At 44.5% G+C, this 18281-nt stretch overlaps 2 protein-coding genes across 3 annotated transcripts in view; both read left to right on the plus strand.

Moving 5' to 3' along the window:
* The window catches only part of dennd5b (DENN/MADD domain containing 5B), a 62334-nt gene extending 50569 nt beyond the window's left edge, over positions 1–11765 (plus strand). The window contains exons 11-22 of one of the 2 annotated variants that reach the window (XM_080851250.1): positions 652–730; positions 967–1048; positions 1565–1693; positions 1916–2037; positions 3098–3243; positions 4183–4224; positions 4770–4888; positions 5006–5193; positions 5438–5520; positions 6281–6407; positions 7944–8118; positions 8289–11765. In XM_080851250.1, the coding sequence (XP_080707376.1) occupies positions 652–730; positions 967–1048; positions 1565–1693; positions 1916–2037; positions 3098–3243; positions 4183–4224; positions 4770–4888; positions 5006–5193; positions 5438–5520; positions 6281–6407; positions 7944–8118; positions 8289–8472 (1476 nt within the window). In that variant the 3' untranslated portion in view covers positions 8473–11765. The remainder of the gene's footprint in view (positions 1–651; positions 731–966; positions 1049–1564; positions 1694–1915; positions 2038–3097; positions 3244–4182; positions 4225–4769; positions 4889–5005; positions 5194–5437; positions 5521–6280; positions 6408–7943; positions 8119–8288) is intronic. The other variant, XM_080851251.1, reaches the window with a different exon arrangement.
* Positions 11766–12769: 1004 nt separating this feature from the next.
* Positions 12770–17471, plus strand: sinhcaf (SIN3-HDAC complex associated factor). Its single transcript, XM_080851168.1, has 6 exons — positions 12770–12895; positions 15106–15233; positions 15664–15763; positions 15887–16010; positions 16111–16261; positions 16409–17471. Exons 2-6 carry the CDS (start codon positions 15106–15108, stop codon positions 16668–16670), a joined length of 765 nt encoding a protein of 254 aa, XP_080707294.1. The 5' UTR covers positions 12770–12895; the 3' UTR covers positions 16671–17471.
* The last annotated feature ends 810 nt before the right edge of the window (positions 17472–18281 follow it).

Here is an 18281-nt window from a genome sequence, read left to right on the forward strand (position 1 = left end):
ACTCACACACACACTCACACGTTCACACACACCCACACACACTCACACACACTCACACACACTCACACACACTCACACACACTCACACACACTCACACACACTCACACACACTCACACACACTAACACACACACACTCACACACACTCACACACACTCACACACACACTCACACACACTCACACACACCCACACACACCCACACACACCCACACACACCCACACACACTCACACACACTCACACACACACATTCTCACACACATTCTCACACACATTCTCACACACATCCACACACACTCACACACATCCACACACATCCACACACATCCACACACACTCACACACATCCACACACATCCACACACATCCACACACATCCACACACATCCACACACATTCACACACGTTTTCACACACCCACACACCCACACACATTCACACACATTCACACACACTCACACACATTTATACACATCCACACACATTCACACATTCATGATGATCTTTGGCAGTCAGTCCTATGAAAGAGATGCTGTTGTGTATGAAGGCTAGTGTTGCCAGCTGTGTCTATGCCGTCTCTATGCCGTCTCTATGCCGTCTCTATGCCGTCTCTATGCTGACTCATGACCTGTTTTCTCTACCGTCTGTAGGGGAAGTCAGCCTTGTGGTCACATCTCCTCCACTATCAGTCCAGAGAGGAAAAACAGAACTTACTAGCAGATTCACCAGGCAAGGCTATACACCCACCCACACACACACACACACACACACACACACACACACACACACACACACACACACACACGAATGCATAACTTCACAGAAATCACATGTTGAAGTTTGCATGCCCATTGCCCACACACAAACAACAAACACATGTATGCACAAACACACTCAGACATTTATCCACCCACTTGTTTCCTCCACCAGTTCCACAAACTGAAGGCATCTTTCTCTTCCCGCAGGGTCAAACAGTCCAGAGAGGCGGAAATCTGATTCAGGTCTTGGCCTAACAACGCTGCGCGTCTCTGTCATACAGGATATGAGGTGTGTATGCTTCCTGTTTACACACTCCATGGTGTGAAAGATCACTCATATGTGCATAAAGTGCACTCATATGAGATGATGTGAAGGGAGAGAGTGTGTTCCGGTTGTGGGAGAACTGTCTTTATTTGATAGATGGTGCACAGATGTCTCCATATCTCTGTTAATGTGCTGCCTTAATAGTTGGCTTGGATGTTACATCCCTCAAAATGACCTCTCTCTCTCTCTCGCTCTCTCTGACTCTCTCTCTCTCTCTCTCTCTCTCTCTCTGACTCTCTCTCTCTCACACACACTCTCTGTCCCTCTCTCTCTCCCACTCTCTCTCTCTCACACACACTCTCTCTCTCTCCCACTCTCTCTCTCTCTCACACACTCTCTCTCTCTCACACACTCTCACTCTCTCACACACTCTCACTCTCTCTCACACTCACTGTCTCTCTCACACTCACTGTCTCTCTCTCTATTTCTCTGACTTCCTCTGTCTCAATCCTGTTTCCCATGACTCTGTCTCCGGCCCAGGCACATCCAGGGTATGAGTGAGATTAAGACTGACGTGGGCCGGGCCCGAGCTTGGATCCGTCTCTCCCTGGAGAAGAAGCTTCTCTCCCAGCACCTCAAGCAGCTGCTGTGCAACCAGGCCTTAACCAAGTACGACACCGCTCTCCACACACACCACTCCAGCACCACGCTTATCACACATACAGCCCTCTTTTCCTCAGACATCTTTTCCAAACCAGGACGTTATGAGCTATGCACTTGTGCAGGAGCATATATGGATTTATGTAAAGGTTTCAATCCGTTAGTAAGAATGCCTCTGAGCGTGTATGTGGTCAGTTGCGTGATGTGTGCTGTGTGTTTGTGCCTCCACAGGAAGCTGTATAAGCGCTATGCATTCCTGCGCTGTGAGGAGGAGAAGGAACAGTTCCTCTTTCACTTGCTGAGTCTCAACACCGTGGACTATTTCTGCTTCACCAGCGTTTTCACCACCATCAGTGAGTACAACGGCAACACGAGGCCCGACGCCTACTACACGGCAGCCGCACGACCGCAACACGACCACACAAACACAACTGCCGCACACACCCTACCGCAAGTTTCTCAATCACAGCACACTCCTCAAATGCTACGTTGTGAAAACATGTACACAATTCTTCACAATGTCACAGTTGCCCGAAGCATTGCTGCATCGCTAAGTCTCCCCCAAAACTGGTCTTTAAAGCATTCCATGCCATAAGCAGAGCAGCACTAGAGCAGAATAGAGTACGTGTTAGCTGTGTTCACATTGTCTGTCTTTTCTCCGCCCCGTCATTCTCTGTCCTACTCTCCCACTAATTTCACATGTAATTGAGTGTTTAAATAACCATCTTTGTCATCGTTGTCCTGATGTACCTTTCTTTGTCCTCTTTTACACGGTCCTGTCCTGTCCTTTCCTATCCTGTCCTCTGTTCTCCCCTGCCACCTCTCCCAGACAGCTCCCAGCTGCTTATGTCTCTGTTTAGTGAGCACAGAGGCGACATTCCATCTTAAAAGTGTTCAGACAGCACACCTGGCCATAAAACACTCCTTTGCAGACAGAGCCCCCTTTCTCACTCTGCTCACGTCTCGGCACTCTTGTGTTGTTTTGGGATCGTGATTGGATCTGACTGCCGTGCACTGCAAAACAGGGCTGGCTGGCTGGCTGGCTGGCACGTGTGTGGCCCGGCAAGGTGGCGCTGAGCCGGTGGCGGGGAAGGCTCTGCAGAGGGAGGGAGGCAGGCTGGTTCCTCCAGGGGGGAAGTGATAACGTGCTTATCTGCCTCCTACTCGCTGTAGTCCTGTGGCAGTGCATTGCATTTACAATCTCTCGCTTTAGATGGAACAGAGACCTAAGATGCTATCGCAAGATATCTTGCCAAAGAAAACAGAAAGGGAAACAAAACCTGATTTATAACAACAGGCATATTAAACTGTGACCAAAACGCACTTTGATGTATCAACCGCAAAGAGATTTCAGGGTGCTACTAAAACAGCTTTTAAATAACCTTTTGTTTTTCTTCTGATTCATCTTTTCAGTGATCCCGTACCGTGCTGTAATCATTCCCATTAAGAAGCTCAGTAACGCCATGACGACGTCCAACCCGTGGGTGTGTGTGGCCGGCGAGATGGGAGACTCTGGTGTCATGCAGATCCCCAAGAACGTTCTGGAAATGACCTTCGACGTGAGTCCAGTGCACTGCTGCGTGATGCATGTGTGTGTGTGTGTGCGGCTGCCTCCGCTCTCATCATCCTTTATCTTCCTCACATCTCAACACACCCTCGTCCACTCCTGCACTCCTGAACAAACACTCAGACAGACACATTAGGCAAGGTGGGCTCAGCTGAGGAGAAATAAGCTTGATGGAGCAGGACAATATCATCTATCAACTGATAACTGCCTTGTGATTTATGAGTTTTTAACCTTGACGTTTGGATCAATACAGCATCAATAACTTAATGCTATTTGTTAGTAATGCCTGATAGATGGCATTTTAAAGGCAATGCACTATGAAAGGCAAAATAAGTTAGCAGTAATGAGTTGGTCAAATCTCCCTATAAATCTCCAGACCACCTAGCCCTGATTTATTTCCTGACACATTACACATAAGCATATGTATGAAGCCTCACAAGAGAACTGTGTTGAGCGGTGCTAAAGGTTAGGGACAGGACAGGTGTGCTTGTCTGGGCTGAAGATCCGCGGCACTCAAACATTCTGTTCTTCATTCTGTATCCATTAGAGGTGCACTAGGCTCAAATGTCCCATCTCCGTGTGGTTTGCAGTAATGTCTGGGTGATATGGTGGTGGGTCATTTAAAGTAATGTCCTTTATTTCATATTTATGCGTTGGTAGTTTATTTCTTAAACCTGTTTGAGTGATTGGAAGTAAGTTGAAAATAAGTCTACCCAATAAGTAAATAAGTGCATAAGGTAATTCCCCATTGATATTAGTAATCCACAATGGCACGCGTGGAGATGATGTTGGTTCTGCTAGTCTGACCTGAAACTGCCCAGGTGTGTTGAATGCGCTAACCTGGCCTCCCTGAGGCTGGACCCCCAGGCAGCCCTGTGCTGTGCTGTCAGTCATCCATCATGTCCTAACTCATGTCTTCCCTCCCCCCCAGTCTGCGTTCAGGCCTCACACTCACATCACCGCTCTGTTCAAGGTTAGACCTGCATCGCTGCGGCCCTCTCCCCCTCACCTCACCTTACCCCACCCCACCTCACCTCTCCTCCCCCCTCCCATCCACCCTGTATGTGTGCCTCTAACCTCTCTAGTTTGGCTTGGGTTTCCCAACTGTGAATCTGCTGTTTGTAACCTTTAGCTATCGGTCTGTCCTAGAGTCTTTCTAACACGGGTGCCACTTCTTGACTAAATCCACCTTCATAATCGGTGTCATAATGGGTATTTTCCATTAATGTTGAATTATTAACAGTAATTATACTGATTCACTTTTGATTGACTGCTGAGTTGTACTCCTTAGTAGAAAGTAGCACTAGAATTGGCCTGTTTTCAGGCTTCGATCTAATCAGTAGCATAGCAAATGTCTATGATGCCTCTATACTTCTAAGTAGTGCTACTCTTCTAGATTGTAGTCTTTTTCCAAAAAAATCCTTCTCGCCGTCTCTCTCTCTTTTTCTCTCTCACGCACACACACCTACACATCACTGCACATATCTCACTGTTATTTGTGTGTGTGTATGTTTTCAGTGTCAGAACCTTGGCAAGCTCACCACTGTTCAGTTGGGCCATGACAACTCGGGGCTGCTGGCCAAGTGGCTGGTTGACTGTGTGATGGTCCGGAATGAGATCACTGGACACACATACAAGTAAGATATGGCCGTTCACCGTTCTTTCTTCAAACCTGAGCCTTTGTATCTGACCGGTTTATATCTGGCTTTATAGAACTGATCTGGGGGGTCTAACTGTAATCGCTTGTTGTCTAGGTTCCCCTGTGGCCGCTGGCTGGGTAAGGGGGTGGATGACGGGAGTCTTGAGAGGGTTCTGATTGGTGAGATCCAGGTCCCCTGCGGCGACGACGACGCAGGGCGAGGGAGCAGGACTCCGCCCATGCTGCGCTCCCCCTCTCAGCCCAGGAGAATCAGCATCACCTCCCTCAGCGGTCGGGCCACCAGTGAGTGGACACACACACACAAAACAGCATCACTCTAGTTCTCTGTTATTAACTTAGACTGGCATCACTTACTGTGCAGTCTTGGGTTGGTGGATTATTGTTGATTCTGTTGTTTCTGTGTAGTTGAACAAGAGTGTATAGAGAAAGTTAGTCTTATTAGTGTTGCAGATTATACCTCCAATATTATGAGTCTCCATCCATTGTCAGTAGTTCTGTTTTAGTCTTTTGATATGTGTGTGTGCAGAGCCCACGTCAGCACAAATACAGGAGGGCATCGGGGAGGCAGTGAACAACATTATAAAACACTTCCACAAACCAGAGAAGGAGGTATGTATGGGTCCAACTTCAAAACAGTGGGGACTGAGGATTTTCTCATCATTTAGTATTCAGAAGAAAAAAAGAAACAGATGCAAACACAAGCAAACACGCACGCAATCACACGCGCACACACACACGCGCACACACACACGCGCACACACACACGTGCACACACACGCGTACACACACCGCGCAAACACACACACACACACACACGAACACACACGAACACACACACGAACACACACGAACACACACACACACACACACGAACACACACACACACACACACACACACACACACACACATTTCAAATCAGCCTTTAGTATGCTGTGGTCATTGTGTCTTGTTCTTTTGTATAGTCTAAAAGGGCTACTAACTGCCATTTCCCCTGGGACTGAAAAGCTGTTGGTGTGTAGCGTGCGTAACCGATATCCAGTACCCATAGGCCTCCCTGCTCAGTGTGGGGTTAACTGCGCTGGTGTGATATTGATCCCACTGGAGGCATTGAGACCCAAGTACACTACAGTGTTATTGCCTTTCAGACTTGATGGCAATGCAGGGGATAAATCTGATGTAACTAGGACACTATTAGGGTTTTATAACCATATTAGGATGTGTGCTTGATGTTTGTCCCTTCTTCTCTCTTCCTTCCTCTCTCCCTGTGGCTCATCCCCCTCTTTCTTATAATTGAACTCTCTCTCTCTCTCTGTGTCTCTCTCTCTCTCTCTCTCTCTCTCTCTCTCTCTCTCTCTCTCTCTCTCTCAGAGAGGGAGTCTGACTCTCCTGCTGTGCGGTGAGAATGGGCTGGTGGGTGCACTGGAGCAGTTCTTCCACCACGGCTTCAAGACGGCACGGCTGTTCCAGAAGAGCATCTTCGTCTGGGACTTTGTCGGTGAGTGCAGATGTCGCCCATAAAGCCAGAAACGGCATCCCATAAAACCCAGGAAATGGGGCCGTTCCATCTTTACTATCTCATTGACACCATGCAGCGCACAGCTCAGCAGGGGGAGAGACACTCTCACCAACCAGAGATGGGGGCAGGAGGAGCCCTGCACCAGTGTGATCACAGCCATCATGGCCATACTATCCCGTCACACTTCATCTCTATGGATGGGCCCTATATGCATCCTTGATGCACCTGAAGACATAATGGAATGGAATGTAATATAATGTCATATAGATATGTGATTACATCTGAGCACTGTAGTCCTGCTCGTATCTCACCGTTGGGTGGATGTTCAAGCACTCTCCTGTGGGTCATCACAGTAATGTACGTGATGCTTTAGTGCCCCCTGGTGATATATAAATATATATGCACTCCAAATGGTACTTTGGTCTCTAGTTCACTGCTTGTAGGACTTACCCCGGTGGACAGCTCGGGAATTGCATGATATTTGTGAAATTGTTGATGTAACAACCTGTGCGATTACAGTGGGATAACAGTCACGTCCCAGGGTGCTTCATCAGTCACTTGAGATGTGTGTCTCCTTAGTATAACTAGACTAGTAGTTCTTCAGATGTAGTCTTTCCTGGAGGTAGGTCAAGTGTACAGACACCACGTCTATGGATATATGAGCGTGTGACTGAGTGAGTCCGGGTGGGTGGGTGTCTGTGTGTGTGTGTGTGTGTGTGTGTGTGTGTGTGTGTGTGTGTGTGTGTGTGTGTGTGGGGGGGGGGGGTGAGGGTGTCTTTGTGTGGGCACGTTTTAAAAAGAGAGAGCGCGCGCATTCTTGTTGGAGCGGGCTCCTTTGCATGTGATTTGCATGCATTAGGGTTCAGAGGTGTCTCTGAGGGCCTGATCATGTGAGCTGTTAGCATGTGATGAAAGGGCATAAAACATGCGCCAGCACCACTGCTCCCCTCTCCCCTCCCCTCCTGCCCCTGTCACACTGCACGTTAGCAGGCTTTAACATGACAGCCACATCCAAAGCCACCCCCTATTCTCTAGTGCTAGGATCACATTCATGTACCATCTGAATTTGATACACTGGCCATGTGTAGAAACACTGCTGTGGTTTTATGACCTTGCCCTTTTCAGATTTGATCATAATTGTCATAATTATGTCATGAATTTATGTCTTGTAATCATGTTAATACTTCCATATTATTTGTGCACAGTCTTAGGAATTCTTAAGCAGATATGTTCATGACAAGGTTGTTGTGTTGTTTGTTTCGAACCAATTTTGGGTCACAGTGTTCTGAAATCTTTGCCCTGGCCAGCGTTTCTGATGTATGATTTACCCTGATTTATGGCACTTTGTGGCATCTAACACATTTAACAAGGTGTGTGTGTGTGTGTGTGTGTGTGTGTGTGTGTGTGTGTGTGTGTGTGTGTGTGTGTGTGTGTGTGTGTGTGTGTGTGTGTGTGTGTGTGTGTGTGTGTGTGTGTGTGTGTGTGTGTGTGTGTGTGTGTGTGTTCCTCCTCCAGAGAAGGCAGTGGAGTATATGGAGAGTGCTGATCAGATGGGGGACCTGCAGCAGACAGCAGAGCCTCTAGGCCTTACGTGTGAAACCTTCTGTCGCTATGCCAACGCCATCAACAACTCGCCACGCAACATTGGCAAGGATGGCAAGTTCCAGCTGCTCGTCTGCTTAGGAGCCAGGTGAGGAAGGGCATTTTATAAGGCATAACAAGAGCACTAAAGTACAAAAGTACTAACTGAGAGTTCAGAAGAATGGGACAGATTGTACAAGTGTACAAAGTTGCTGTTGTAAAGATAATGCGTGAGTGTGTGCACAGACACTGATTAACCCCCTGCTGTGTGTGGATCAGGGACCGTCTGCTGCCTGAGTGGCTCCCCCTGCTGGTGGAGTGCCCGGTCATCACGCGCATGTACGAGGAGACGGCCATGCTCCGTGACCGCACCGCCGTCAACTCTCTCATCGGCGTGCTGGAGACCCTCCACCACTTTGCCATCACGCTGGAGACCTCCCTGGTCAAGGGCATCGACTTGTAGCAGCCAGCGACCATGGACACACCCCCCGCCCCCCACCCAACCCCCACCTACCCTACTTACCCCCCCACCTCTCCTCTCCCTACTCTCCGATGCCTCTACAGATGCCAATTCAAGGCATTGGCAAGCCGCACAACCCACTCTGGGAATTAACGTGACCACTAAAAGAGCAAGAAGACTGAGGAAGAAGGAGGATCTGAGAAGGACAGATGAATAGAGACAAGTCCCCTAACCCACCTCCCTCCCATGACACTGTTTTTAGCTGCAGTGCGTAGGCCTTTGGATCAAAGTTGAGTGCAGTATTACCCATACCTTGTGCTTTTAAAACAGACAACTGAAAAAAAAAAATCTTCTCTACGTTTTTGTGTGACGCTCTGTGTGAAGATATTTTTTTCTTATGGTGAACGCACGGTTCTCTTATCGTCTAGGGGGCTTTGGCAAAGAAGTGGGCTAAGGTTGACATCTCCAAGACTTTGCACCATTAGTAGAATAGGGTGGCATGTTTTCAGTCCAGTGAGTGAACCTTTTCTCCAGTGATGGAGAAAACTGAAAAGATATGGAGCGGTGTTGGTTTTGTGTGTGAACAAACGGAAACTGTCTGAGAGACCCTCCTAATGCTCAATGTAGTCCCCACACTTGGACAGCAAAAGCTTTATTTGTGAGGTTTGGGGAGGAGAAGGGAGAGTATTGGGAAAGAGAAGGATGTTGCAGAGCCTGTCTTATTTGCACTCTTAACTCCCGGAACTGAATCATGACTGCCATATGAGATGGCTCATATAACCGACTAACCCATGGTACTGAACTAGCCCTTCACACTGCTAAACGATTGGCCGTGGGATCTCCTGTGGACCCTCCCCCTACACGGTATTGGATACGAAAGGGGGCTTGGCACTGACATCAGTGAAATGGACATTCCATCTTGATGTTAACAAAAGAGAACGGCAGCAGTGACTTCTTTGGTGTGTCTGTGTGTCTGTGTCTCAATTTCATTTTCTCTTTATTTTTGTATTGTATATTGAGCAGTTTACAGTATTAGTCTCAAAATTAAGTGTTTAAAGATATGTTGTGGTTTTCATGGTCAGCAGCTCAGATGTGTGTGTGTGTGTGTGTGTGTGTGTGTGTGTGTGTGTGTGTGTGTGTGTGTGTGTGTGTGTGTGTGTGTGTGTGTGTGTGTGTGTGTGTGTGTGTGTGTGTGTGTGTGTGTGTGTGTGTGTGTGTGTGTGTGTGTGTGAGAGAGAGAGAGAGAGAGAGAGAGAGAGCGTGACAGTGAGACTGGGAGAGTGGGTAGGTGAAAGAAGGAGACAGTGTGTGCTTTTCCACTGCAGCAACTCTGGGCATTTCCTAGGTGGCGCGAACAGAACCAGATGTTGTCTAATATTTTGGTCTTCAGTCACAACGCCAACTCTGAGCATGACAAAATAATTACCTGTTTTTTTCAAGCACTAGCACCAATATCAGACCGTTATTTAAAAAAACATTCTAGACAACATTAGGATTACCTCAAGGTCCATTTAACAGTTGAAATTTGCTTTAAAGTTGATTTGATGATATGGCTTAATTTATTAAAAACTTGATTTACCAGTACCACTATGATTCATTTAAGCTTATATTTCACCTGACTTAGTAGGTTGGTACTTATTTTGCCCCTGAAAACAGCCCTGAAAGAGGACCAACAGGCGGTTCCTGCAGTGGTAAAGCACCCAAAATGATTTTCTGCAGTGGATAAGCACCTAGTGTCTTCTGCTAAGGATACTTCAACAGTAAATGTAATCATTGCCAAGAAGGTTTCTCTGCACGATGACAAATAGAGCAGATAGTGCATCCATAGTACATTAAGAAAACAAGCAATAACAAATCATAGCCGTGCTCCTCTTTATATGTTTATAGTATCCCTGCAAAGCCATTTAAATGGGGTTCTCAATACACAGAACTTTTAATTTCATTTAAATTTACAGTTTATTTATTTTATCTTCATTAAATCGCATGAGTCGGCCTCAGAGCAAGAAAAGTCTGTTTGTTTGTTTTTTGTTCTAAACATTGGCTTTATTTTCATCATGAGCACGGCCTTTTCCAACTTGCAGATCTGAGGCCATCTTAATGAAGGATGGTATGGTGTTAAGTCAAGTGTAAATACTGCAAATCTGCATGTCTCAAATTTAGGGGAAAGTATTTGGGTATTTATTGCGACCCTTTGGCAATAAACAATAATCTGATTCAATGATTTATCTTCTATATGGTAAAACCAATGACTTTGGACTAGCTTTTATTTGGTTTGGTTTTTTTAACACCAAAAATGCTGCTGTGTACATGTAAGAAATATTTTAACCACTAGACCAATCTATTTGCTTACACTGAAATCATTAATTTGCCCATCATGCATTCATAGAAGGTGTAATGGCCACTTTTGTTTTGGATTGTTTTATTTTGTCTGTTATTATCTTTGGGTCTGTTGCTATTTTTACATTTTGAGATTGTAGATTTTCTCAGTATTCTTAAAAGAGAACTCTGGTATTTTTAACCTGGGCCCTATTTTCCCATATTTTTGTGTTTTCAAAGTTTTACTAGGGATAAAAACGATAGAAGTCTGTACAGTGTTGAGTTAGCGGCAACCGCAACACGGCTATACAATGTTATTGTATGGGTCAAGCATCCACGTTAAAATAAACTGCTTGTTTTTTAACACTGACCGGCTCATAATATTATTATAAAAAATACCAGAGTGCACCTTTTAAGACACTGTTCAGTTTAAACTCTGTTTAGCCAGTTGGTTGAACTATAACTCAAATTTTCAACTGAAGAGTTGAATCTTTTTGTTTTGTTTTGTTGTTCTATCATATTTGAATTGAAATGTTCCGGTAGTTTCTCACTGTGCATTAGCACAGTCGTCTCCAGTGAGGTAAACCATCTGACTGGCAGCCTCTGGGGAAGCCTATAGAAAGCCTGTGTGCAGTGCTGCTTGGCTATGAGCTGACATACATAGGTCTTCTATGTTTCTGAAAAGCTCCTGCATGCGAACATGTTCTGTACTGCATCAAAAGTTATATTTCAGTGGGTTAGTTTAATGCTTGTTCCTTTCATCAGTCACCCAGCTCCATTGAAAAGAAAAGAAGACTACTGTCCTAGGTCTAGGTTACCAAACTAGACTCCCTGCCTCTCTGTCTCTCTCCTGTTGATATTGTGTGCCGTCATCTTTACTGAGAACTTGAACTGAATGGATTCCTGTGTCTGGTCATTATTTAAATGATCTCTGTTTATGGTATTTATGAAATGTTTCATTAAAAATCTCAGTATGTTGACACCCAGTGACACTGTCTTTTTGTCTTTGGCAACTTTGCATTTATTCTAAATTCTTTGAAACTTATGTAGCCACCAGAAGAGCACACTGAAGAATCTGCATGTATGTGCCTTATAGGATTTTTAGGCCTACTTTCACAATAATAATAGTTAATAGTTTCCTGTTTTGTTTGATATATTTTTCCTAAAATGCGTATGAGATCGTCAAACAACAGTGTTTATTGTGGTGGGCCTGTGCACTCCCATATGGCAGATAAATAAATGATACATTATCTCTCTCTGTCCCCCTCCCATGTGGCACTTACTGAATCTAGAGCTTTGTTTTCAGGAGGTCATATGATATCAGGTAAACGTGGCCCTCCGGTTAAATGCCTGCTCATTGTGTAGCACTATTGAGCAGCTCTGTCCTTGGATGCAAGGAAATACTCATGGGAATTATTGGAGAGTATAATGTCCGTCCTATCCGTAAGACTGCATTATGTCGCCATGCCCTGTCATATCCTATTATTTATCCAATACATGAGTCGCTGTGAGGCATACAGTAGCGAACCAAAGAAAATATATTAGAAAGTAGCCTAGGACGAAAGTGAATTTTCAATAGATTGAAATAATTAATTGTTTTTGTTCAATAAACACCGAGTGCATGTCTGTATGTTTAATGAAACTCGTATCCCCTAGATATGATTGCGAGCAGAATGAATTCTGTTATCAAAGATCGTGTATGCCATGCGTCCTGCACACTGCGCTGGCTGTAGTAGAAGCCTACGCATCCAAACCGAGCCTTCCTACCGCCGCTGCTTCGGATTGCACAGATTTGAAGTGCCCTAGCAACTGGTTCCACCCCCCTTTCCCGCGTAATTTTCCCTTCCATATATGGACAAGAGAATGTAGACGCAGTCGTACGTCAGACCGTAATGCAAATTGGTTTGATTGAGGAAAATCAGAAAATGGAGGATTGGCTGACACGCATGCGCATACGGTTTTACTACTCCCAGACGGAAAGTGAGACAGTAACAACGAGTGGAGTGCATGTCAGTGGCGCATTGTTTAATGAGTAACAACTGTAACGCCGATATCATACAAGCTTTACAACTTAGACAATTTGTCCAATCTCTCTTCGGCCTAATTCAAGGTAAGAATTCAACTGCTTTTAGAAATCAACCAACAATGTTCAGGCATGGCAGTCTTCAGAATGACATTTTCCAGTGTCAGTGGCATCTGAATAAGTTGGGCGATCGGAGTACAAGATTAACACGATGGAAAGGTGTCACATTCTTGTCAAAAGTGTGGTCTCTAGTGGGTTTTGAGTTATTTTGAAATTAACTAAACTATAGAAAAAGTTTGCCATCAGCTAATGTCAACCCGTTTTGAAGATTCTGTATGTTTGTGAGAGGGGCACGCGTCGTCTTTTTGAAGGCGCGCACATCATCTCGCGGATGATGGCACAGAGAGTGCACGGTGACCGAATTAAATTAATGTTACCTAGTCTCTGTCTCAGTATCTCCGTCCCTCAAACATGGTCGTGTTTGTGCATAGTTTAGTGTGTCAGTTATTTGGTTATTACGTTAGCTTTAAGATCATTTTCTCCAAATAAATAATCACTCAACGTGACAGCTGTGAAGGGTTGGGTAATTCACCCAATTTTGTAGTTTCTGTAGTTCACACTCTTGAGTGGTCTGCCTTCAAATTACATTTTTCTAGTTTTGAATCATTTGCGACCATTTATTTCCTCCCGCGCAGTGCAAAGTAGCCGAAGCCACTGCGTGTGTGGTCGCACGCCTACTCATGAGGTTGATGGGTGTGCTTCAAAACAAGCAAACAATAACACTTGTGATGTCCAACTGTGATACAATGTGCCATACACGGGTGGCACGTAAAATACGTGGTCTATATTTATTGGAATGAAAATCTTTCACTTGTTTCACGACTTAGAATTAGAATAGCCTATCGAATTTGATGGTGGAGTTTGCGGCGACTTCGAGGTTCTTCATGCATGGTATCCCACATGGTCTTTGGCTTTTAAATTGCCCTTTCAAGTGTAAGAAAGGACTTTTGACATCACTCTTTAACAAATGTAAGCTATGTGAGGTTCTGTGCATCATGGCATGTAGCGTTGAACCAAAGTTTGAGCGTGCATGTGTTTACAGTTGGGCACAAGCATGGAGTCGCACGATCCACTGACGCAGAATTATTCCGAAAACAAAGGGCACGGCATGGAGTGTTACCTTGTTGTTAAGTGTTGCACAAAATATATCCCTCGGGTCTCTTCTTTCGGTTAGCCTATATTATGTGTAGATATAAGACTTTAACTGTGCCTTAATCGCCGAGTGGTTATAATGTGGTTGAAACGTGTTATGTATGTGGATGCGTATGTGATGCAGCAAGAAAGCCATGCTTCCTCCGAGAGTGGGCGGTGAATGTGTCGATGTAGGCTGCCTTCACCCTGCATGCGAAGTGTTTGGCGCATAGCCTTCCACACCGTCGTATTAAGTGACACAGTTGACATATTCATTGTTCTTATCTTTTTGTAAGGTCTTATATCGTTATTTTCTGTATCAGTTAGACTTTTGATACTTTCATTATACACATTTAGATCGTGTTAAATGTTCGCCGTTTCAATTCTGAATCGGCCCCTCCTTCCCCTTTGAAACTCGTTGCCATATTTGAATTACGTCAGAGACCGAATTATACAAGAGGTTGTGCCGCGAGGTCCTGAGACGCCGATCGGGAGAGGGCAGCAAGTCTGAATTTAGCATTTATTGTTTTACTTTTTTATTAAAATCGCCCGATTTATTTTAAATGATTTTCCATTACCAATGTTTAAAGATTATGGAGATGCTTACGTTTGAAAAGTGGCGACAAAACATCGCTAATATCCTACTGTTACATTACACATGCCACTTCTCAATCGTTTGACGTGAAGTCCAGTCCATGGATACATTCATGTCATGATCTATAAACCTTTGACAGATGCTTCCCCCGCTCATTCCTCTGAGCGGATGGCTTCAGTCGCATCAGCACCGTGGTTACATAAGACCTGGGACATTAACAGTGCGTACGATTATCCCATTGACGTTATGACTGATAACCTAGTTTTTTCCGTCTGGGTTAAGTAGGGCGAGAGACGCTCGTTCTCAGTGAGAGACGTGCATTGTGCGTAGCTTTGAAAAACCGAATATGTTATTAGCCTATCTACGAGAAAACGTACCAGATAAGCATGCGACGCACGTGGTTGTCCGGCCCTTAGCTGACCTATGTGAATAGACAGAAAATGTTTGAATACAAAAATATATTTGTTTACTTGTAGATTGATATTGTTAAATGTATGTATCTCCTTTGAAGATGTTTGGCTTTCATAAGCCGAAAATGTACAGAAGCCTGGATGGCTGCTGTATCTGCAGGGCGAAATCATCCAGCTCGCGCTTCACTGACAGCAAGCGTTATGAGAAGGACTTTCAGAGCTGCTTTGGGTGAGAATCGTAACATTTGTGGAAAATCATCTGTTTTAAAATAAGTTTAAATGTATTTATCGCATATTTTTTGCATTTTGTGGGCTGATGTCCTCTAGCGTGCAATTAATTAAATTGTTAATGCATCTCAAATGACCTTACAACTATCAAATCTATCATGGATTGGAATGTGGGCTATATTAACTCAAGTTAACAGCACAGGCTAAATCGCTCTCTTGTAGGGTTTCCTGCCAGTTTGTGAAGGCCTGTGCACTATGTAAGATGCCGTTGGCATGGTAACCAGTGTTGAGTGAGTCAGCAGGCCAACTGCGTTTTAGAATAGCTGGCCTTTTGTTGCAGGTGCTAAAAATAGTGGTTGACTGAGTCTGTTTTTAACCATACTGGTGTTTTTATTGTCGTTTTTGGACACTGCCACACTCCACTTCTCCAGCCTGTGTGAGACTCGCTCTGGAGAAATCTGCAACGCTTGTGTTCTCCTTGTGAAACGTTGGAAGAAATTGCCAGCAGGTTCCAAGAAGAACTGGAATCATGTAAGCATTTAGTTTTTTCCCCTCTCAGCTCTGTGCCATAGCTGCTCTGATGGCTTCCAGAGGACCGTGTTCACCTTTTAATGCCTTTATTGTTTCAATGAAATGTCTTCATGTGGTACACAGGTGGTTGATGCACGAGGCGGGCCGAGCCTGAAGACCACAATCAAATCCAAGAAGGTGAAGTCCATCTCCAGGAGAGCCCGGCCAAGCCAGATCCGACGGGTCCAGAAAGAGCTGAAGAGACACAGTAAGACCACTGTTTGTTTGGAAGCAGTTTGTCTTTGTTTGTTTGCTTGTTCAGTCTCTCATATTTAAATGCAACTTGTTGTTCTCTCCCTTCTCTTCAGACTCCGATGCTCACAGCACCACCTCCAGTGCAAGCCCAGCCCAGTCACCAAGTTACAGCAACCAATCAGATGAAGGCTCTGATACCGAGCTGGCACCCGGTTCCGCCCGCTCTCCAGTATTCTCCTTCTTGGATCTCACCTATTGGAAAAGGTTAGTCTGTGCTTGGCTCTCTATGTGATGTGTGGACGTCAAAAGGTTAGTCTCTGCCTGGCTCCCCATGTGATGTGCGGATGGGACGTCCTATCTCATAGAACTGGTCTTTAAAGTGTCCCTTTTTTATTTTTTTACTGTTTTCAGGCAAAAGGTTTGCTGTGGCATCATCTACAAAGGCCGCTTTGGAGAGGTCTTGATTGACCCCCATCTCTACAAACCCTGCTGCCAGAAGAAACAAGAGCAAGAGCAAGAAGAGATGGAGGAAGAGGAGGAAGAGGAGGAGGAAGAGGAAGCTCAGACCAGCCAGGAGAGCAGCAGTAGGAGTCCAGCTCCCCAGACCTTCCCTTCCCCTCCACCAGTCAAAGAGGAAGAGGAGGAGGAAGATGATGAGGAAGAGGAGTGGTAAGACCACTCACAGGGCCGCGCACACACACACACACACACAGGGAACTGAAGCAGCATTGGAAGGAGGCCTTGGAGAGCTCAGGATTACATGTCCTCTGGCCCTCCGTAGAAGTCCTGTCAGATTGCCTTCAATTCAAGAGCAGCTGGAACCTTTTTTGTTTTGTTTGTTTTTCTTGTATATTGTGTGTTTTATTTCTGTGTTCGTTTCAGAGGAGGAGGTTATTCTTGTTTAACTTATGGACTATTAAGAATTTTGTGTTTTTACCCCTTCTCTGTCTTTCAATCTGTTTCCATTGTTTACCCAGATATTTAGATCCTTGTTTTTGTTTTTACATTTATTTGTCCACATGAAATGCTGGATCTACACAAAATGCAGACGAGGAGAAAAAAAAACTAAACTCTACCTTTGACTTCCAGGATAGAGCCATAGCCTAGAAAAAAACAGCCTTCAACCCACGGTTTGCCTTTTCCATATATTTGTAAAAATACACTCATGTACACCTTTTCTACACACATTTACCAAGATGCGTACACACACACTATCCCTCTCTCTCTCTCTCTCTCTCACATACCCACACACACATATAACATGCACACATACACAGCCTGACCATAAAGGCTAGCAAATGATAAACCAGCCTTGAAATGTACCAATAGTAGTGTGATGATTATCATTTTTTGGCGAACACTACATTGTTGGTGTTATTGTTGCACGAATCAATGGAATAGTAACTATTTTGGTAAGAAAAAATATGATTCAAATCAAACCAAACAAGCAAACAGAAAAGGGTTTTTGGAAACGGTTGGGAACTGGCAAGCAAACAGAAAAGGGTTAGTGGAAGCGGTTGGGAACTGGCAAGCGTTGACAGAATTCTAGGTTTGGGTAGTACCATGAAGTGCTGATTCAATAGCAGTTTTTGTTCCGCAAAATAGATGAGCAAGGAATTTAAACTGATTCTCAGTCAGTGCTTTAGACCACTCTATTTGAAATGCTGGACTTTGGTTTAGCAATGGTTAAAGATAGTCATGGTCCACCCAAACTTCTTCCTGGGTTATCTCCTCATGAGATGGATCTGTAGTGATATGCTTACTATCGGTTGTGTCTAGGTTGTAATACGTTCACTCTATTTCAGTGAGGTAATGTAAGTGGTCAAGGTTAGAGAGTCTGTCTGGGAGACTTAAAACACTGTATTGTGCATGGACAGTAAGCTACCCTATGTCAGATTAATCCTGCATGCATTTGATATTTGCATGGCCTTTGAGAAAATTCCAAACCTTTTTATTTTTAATTTGCTATATTGGGCTTGATTTAATACAGCCAATATATATTTTTGTAGATAAAATAAAAAGGAAAAAAAAAAAGAATGATAGTTTTTAGTTTGTTGGGTCACAAAAACTTTCACTGCAATACAAGGTATTTGATGTCAACACTTCTCGTGAAGAGAGTGCTATTGACTACAGGCATGTAAAGAGGGGAGGGGATTCCTATTTGCCTGATAAAATGTAACCATCGTGTCAGTCGTCTTTTATTGGATCAACGGAACATTATTTATTTTCCTCTTGTATTATACACTTGTGCACAAAATTCCTTATGTTCTTAGGACTCCAACAA

The sequence above is a fragment of the Sprattus sprattus genome (genome assembly GCF_963457725.1).
Source record: "Sprattus sprattus genome assembly, chromosome: 14".
NCBI classification, from domain to species: domain Eukaryota; kingdom Metazoa; phylum Chordata; class Actinopteri; order Clupeiformes; family Clupeidae; genus Sprattus; species Sprattus sprattus.